At 37.5% G+C, this 6,000-nt stretch overlaps 1 protein-coding gene across 2 annotated transcripts in view; it reads right to left on the bottom strand.

Moving 5' to 3' along the window:
* Positions 1–876: 876 nt before the first annotated feature.
* FAM135B (family with sequence similarity 135 member B) overlaps positions 877–6,000 on the bottom strand; it is a 225,073-nt gene continuing 219,949 nt past the window's right edge. The window contains exons 19-20 of one of the 2 annotated variants that reach the window (XM_074986620.1): positions 5,336–5,449; positions 877–4,192 (exon numbers count right to left, since the gene is read on the bottom strand). In XM_074986620.1, the coding sequence (XP_074842721.1) occupies positions 3,987–4,192; positions 5,336–5,449 (320 nt within the window). In that variant the 3' untranslated portion in view covers positions 877–3,986. The remainder of the gene's footprint in view (positions 4,193–5,335; positions 5,450–6,000) is intronic. The other variant, XM_074986621.1, reaches the window with a different exon arrangement.

Here is a 6,000-nt window from a genome sequence, read left to right as displayed (position 1 = left end):
TGCTTAATATAATACCTTTCATACAACAGGCTGCTTATAAAATATTTTGTTCATAATAAGACACTTCTGGCTCAAAATCCCATCAGTACATTTTAATTGCTCTTTGTTAAATTGTTCCTATAAAACACCATACATTTTTATTAGTTTTGATTGGCTTTCAGACAAATGTGGCATCACACACAACTAGAAAATTATGTCACTGAAGACGAGATGGCTGAAATGGTTCAGAAGCTGCCTCAAGGTAAAAAAAAATACCAGAATATGCCATGTATTTAGGATACATATTTTATGAATGTAATGTGTCTAAAATGTTGATGGTGACTATGGATATTGCTTCTAAAGTAACTGAAAATCTACATGTAACTGTTTAGCTATCCACATGACTATATGATGGTCTCATTAATATCTGGGGCCAAATATTGCAGTTCTTCACTACTCACTCAAGAACACTCACCCTGAGGTCAGTAGGATTTCAGCATTCAAGCTGAAGTTTCACCAAGTGATTCCAGTGAGAGTACTTGGGAGGGGAGGGAGGAAGGGAGGATGTTTAGCATGGAAACCAGAATGAAGGAATTATCTTGGGCAATGGGGCAAATCACACATGACATGGGGGTGATCCAGTGTCCACTGAACACAGTGAAAAGTTAGCAATTGATGGCAAAGTGCTTTGTATTAGGGCCTTAATAACCAAACAAGAGAATTTGCTGGACCACAGGAGGTCAATGTAGTCTAGCACATTGCCAAAACTTCCACTGCTTACTGGGCCCTTAGAAAACATTTAGAGGTAAATTATAGTGACATAATTGCACAGACCACTGAGAGCCAGGACTGTTGGCTGTAAGCAAACTTTATGTGGCCACAGGAAACTTGGCCATGCTCATGATAAGTGTTTATCTGGCTAATTAGAATCATGCCAGATTACAGATGTTGCCGGACAGGAGAATGACAGACTAGAGAAGTTCAACCAGTATTAAAGGTAGTCTTCACAAATAACCACAAACCCCGAAGTCTGCAGTATAATCATGATCCTAGGCAACCACCAATTCAGATGTTTTGTTTACTCCAAAGGATAGTTGTTAATATGGTTATACATTCCAATAGAAATTGACATACAAAGTCTTTCCAAATGAGTCCAAATTGGTCAGTTTAATGAGGTTTTAACATTTAAAATGTTATATACATTATAATGGCTGCATGTAGTCTCTGCACATCTGGAATATATACTTCTAGGTAAGATAGGTTTACAAAGACACAGCCCCAATTAAACAAGGAAATAAAACCCCAAGACACTGGAGAGCTTAAAATCAACATCAGACCAGACTGTTATTGCCAATATTTATCACAACGTCAACAACCAGACATTTTAAAAGAATGGCATTGCTAGGCCTTACCTTAGAACCATGGCAGCTGGCTGTAATGTCCTCCAAGGGACCGGTTTGTGTTGGCTTAAGCCAACTCTTGTTGAAATCAATGGCAAGGTCCCACTGACTTCCATGGGCTTTGGATCAGGCCTTTAATGAATATTATTATAAGCATAGGGACAATCCTGCCACTCATTTTATGCAACACTCCCATTGACTTAGGAGCATCACACACACACACACACACACACACACACTAGGAGCAGGGCATTGCGCCAAATGGATAAATGCAAAGTAAAATTGTTCCAAAGGTTGAAACCATAAATCTGAATGTAGGAATCAGTACTCTTCAGAGTTCTTCCTGACTCAATGAGTGCTAGCAAATTGAATGGTATAAATATTCAAGTATAAGAGATGGAAATAAGCACACTGTTTCTGTATAAAATATTTTCTGTCATAAAAAATCAAATAAAGGCAAAAAGTCTACCTTCTAATTCTATGAAACCCAATCCATATACACTACTGTCATTATTGTTAGAACTGTGGTATGAATATTGACACAAAAGGAGACAAACTGTGGTAAATAAGATTAGTTAGCACTAAAATTGCAGAGGTATGATTTTGCTGGACTGAGCACAGTCCTGGGAGCCAGGATACCTGTGGTCCCAGCCTGTCTCTGATATGGACTCTCTTTTTAGCCTTGGGCAAGTCATATACCCTTTTGGCTTTACATTACTCATCAGTAAGGGGGGATGATAATACTTATCTGCCTGTCTCACTGGAGTGTTGATTAATATTTGTCTCCAAAGATGCTATATAAATGTTTATTTCATGTCAGCTATAACCTTTAAGGGACAGAAAATGGTATGCAGGTCCAGCATACCTGTCCATTTTCCACAGTTGTATTCCACCTCCTTGCTGTTAGCACCAACTGTGGTATCGAGAGTCAAACGCTAGCGTTAAGCGTATTTAAATTTTTGCATCAGTTGCTTGCCCAGTTATTCTATTTCCTAATTATCTTTTTCAGTACATATTCTCCCTAAAGTCAGCCACTCACATGAATCACCTTGTTATTCACGCTATTTCTTTTTCCTCTAGAGCTTTTGAACTCCCCTCTTTCAGTGAATTTAATTTCCTTAACCTTAATTCATACTTTAGGTTCTTAACACTTACTAACATCCCTGTTGATCTGCACCCTACAAGATCGTGCACTATATGTAGAGCTGGTCAATAGTTTTCTGAACACAAAGGTTCTCATTACAAAATTGCCCCGTTTCAAAACAAAATATTTTATGAAGAATTGTTGATATTTTCCACCTTTTTTTTTCAAAAAGAGACATGTCTTATTTTTATTTAAAATGGATCAGCTATGTTAGGTAAACTTAAGCCAATAGTTATCAAAATTTATCATTAGACTTTCTCATATCTTTGACAAAAGTTTCAATAAAAAACACCCACAAAAATTGAAAAAAATTGGAGTGTTTAACTTTGGGAAACAACACAGATATTTTTCAATAATTTCTTTTTAAACCTTTTTTTACCAGTGTTAATCCTGTTGTAATGGGGACCGCATACATTGTTTCAGATGGGATGAACATATTTCAGAGGGGGTCTAATAGAGGAGTCCATATTTAGAAGCATTTAGCAAACTATTGTTGAGAGCTACAGCCTACTGTCTTTGATTGGTTTGGTAGCACGATCACTGGCATGACTTTGAATAGCTGCTCAAAATACCAACATTTTTGAACATTGGGGTCCATGTACTTAGGTACAGATTTAAAAAAAATAATAATAAAGAATGTATCTTGGTTATAAAGACAAGCAAAAAAATGTACATCCATAAATGTAAACAGAAGAAATACAAACAGAAGGTGACTGTATCCCATGATTATTCCAATATACTCCTCTTGTTTGACTGCTTCTATTTCAAGTTCATTAATTTAACATGAAATGGAGTTTTTAAAGGCTTTATAAAGATTCCTTCCTTTTATTTAAATATTTCATTTCCCCTTTCCATGCCTTGAGCGTATAACGTTACAAATAAGTGCACATAATGGAACCATCTGTGCATCTTCTTTAAACAAATGGAACATTTGAAGCTAGCAAGGATTCTGACCACATAAATCCATTTTATATTATTCCGTTCATTGAAAAGGAGGTTTTAACCTGAGTTCATATATGCTTGTTTTCTCTTGCATTAATTACCCCTAACAAAAGTGCTACAGATGTATAGCTTTCTTATTAAGAACATGAGTGTGAAGTCGAAGAAGACCATGTCCCTGGGCTGATATTTAATACAGCTCAGAATCATGTTGAGCTCTGGAGCTGGCTTTCTTCTTTTTGTTCTCTGTTTCTGAAGTGGTTTGTGTTTTAGGTGAACAATCAAAAGAGAACATAGAATCGGAACATGAATATTTGTGTCTTCCAAAAGCACCAATATTTGGAAGTTTGAATACCTTAAAGCCATAGCACTTTATTCTCTGAAACATAAATGAAAATGTGAGGAGTGTTAGGGTCCCACCTCATCACGTGCATGTATCTCATTTCTCATACTGCGCTCTTTTGGCTAAGGGATTCTCCACCCTTGAACACACTGCTTTTCCTTTGTTACCAGTTCTCTGAGTGTTATTTGAAGTAGTTAAGTCCTGCCACAAGGAAAAACTTCTCCAGGAATAATTCAGAGTCCAGCACTGCTATGTGAGCTGCCCGTCCGATAAGAGTGTTGGCAGTGTTTGGGAGTGCATGGTACACGTTGTGTCTGATTAAAGTGCAGTCCTTTGCCTCAACCAAAGGCTGGAGGAGGTTGTTTATCATCTCTGCATAAATGGGACCTGAAAGAGATTTGAAGAGGCAGTCAAAATATTACACTTCAAGCCCAATTTCAAAAGAACCTCAGATGGGCTAGTAATAGGGCAGACTGCTCCTTTGCAATTCAAAGGGGGCACAGATAAGCCAGGAAAACCCTGCTGGTCCATTCCCATGACATTACATTCAGATGTTTTTAGGAAGCTGGAAACTGGCTATTGCTTTCTTAGAACTGAATGACTTATACTGAATCTGGACTCTAATAGGCCCTGTGCATTCCTGTGAAAGGAACACGTGGGAATGGGTGGGAAGATGTTCTTCCCTCTTGAAGTGCTGTCCTGGCTGGAGTAAAGCAGTGGGGACAGTGTTGGGAAAGTACTATAGATGAGACTGATAATACCAAGCATCCTTTCTGACCTTTGGGCATGGGTGTCTCTTCTCTCTCACCCCAGCGTAAATCAGGAATATCCCCATTCAAACCAATTGTTCACAGGAAGCCGGTAGCAGATGAATCATATTGTGATGCCTTTGTCATTATTTATGACATGTCCATTCAAAAGGAGCTGTGGGGGTCCTCTAAATGAACAACCTATTTGTCCCTGAGTTATTTTTCATTATCAACAAAGACAATATTGATAAGAGCAGAGGCAGAGTCTTCACTAATGTCAAGGAATTTGCTCTCAATCAGAAAGGACTTCAGAGGGGAATGAAGCTCAAATCATAAGGGCTAGGATCCAAAGTCTATTGAAAATAAAGGAAAGAACCCCACTGATTTCAATGTGCTTTGGACCAGGCTCATGATGAGAAACAAAGGCGAAAGAATACTGGTAAAACAGCAGTGCTGGCAACCAATTCTTTTGTCATTGTAATTACCACCCCTTTTTTAAAAAAAACAAAAAATGGAGGGAGGAAGCCTTTAATAAAAATCTTGAATGAAATTTGTTTTCTTCACAGAAAGAGCTTTTTAAGTAGATCCTGCATGAATTTCAAGAGCTTCCTGTGTGCTGAGAAAATTGTCCAGCTTAAAAATTAACATTTGTTAACATTATTTTGTAAATGGTAAATGCAAAAAACCCATTCTGATGCAACATCCTCAGCTGTACAAAAGGCTTTAACACACAAACAATCAACTCAATGATTTTATGAATACAGAAAGGGTCTTATCATACCAGTGTGCCGGTCTTTAAGTGCAGTTTTGCACATTTCTATCCTTGCTGAATGAAATGGGACATATCGATCCTGCGGAGATGCCACCAAAACAACATTTTTAAAATACTGAAGACCTGTAACAAAGGAATACATAAAAATACATATCTCCACAATCTATCAATACAACAAATCTACACAAATATTAACAAGAGTATTTCAAAGTTATTTGAAAGGAACCCCATCTACACAGCTATTTTGTATTTTGAAAGAAGCACTTTCAATATGGTGAGTAGCTGCCATTATGCAAATGAGTTGATGAATATTCATATCAGCACCTCATTAGCATTTTCAATCCACTCATTTTCGTGCCCCTTCTGAAAGGGGCATGCGTAGTTTAGAAATAAGCTATTCCAGAAAATCTTTTGTGGAATAATTTACTTCAGAGTAATGCTGCTGTGTATATGTAACCTTAGAGAGAAAACGTGGGTGAGGCAGTAACTGACTGAAGCAGCTTCTGTTGGTGACAGACTTACACAGCTCTTTCTTAGGAGCATGGCATGATTCAATTTGTTTTAAAATGTACCACAAAGTTGAGAAAGAATAGTTATATAGTAGAATACTTCAAAGAACAGAATGGGGCTAGTGCAAACCACTGATGTCACTGTTGCAAGCTGTGATGGAATTA

This window comes from Carettochelys insculpta, chromosome 2 (genome assembly GCF_033958435.1).
Source record: "Carettochelys insculpta isolate YL-2023 chromosome 2, ASM3395843v1, whole genome shotgun sequence".
In the NCBI taxonomy this organism is placed as follows: Eukaryota; Metazoa; Chordata; order Testudines; family Carettochelyidae; genus Carettochelys; species Carettochelys insculpta.
This window is presented reverse-complemented; position numbering and strand designations above follow the sequence as displayed.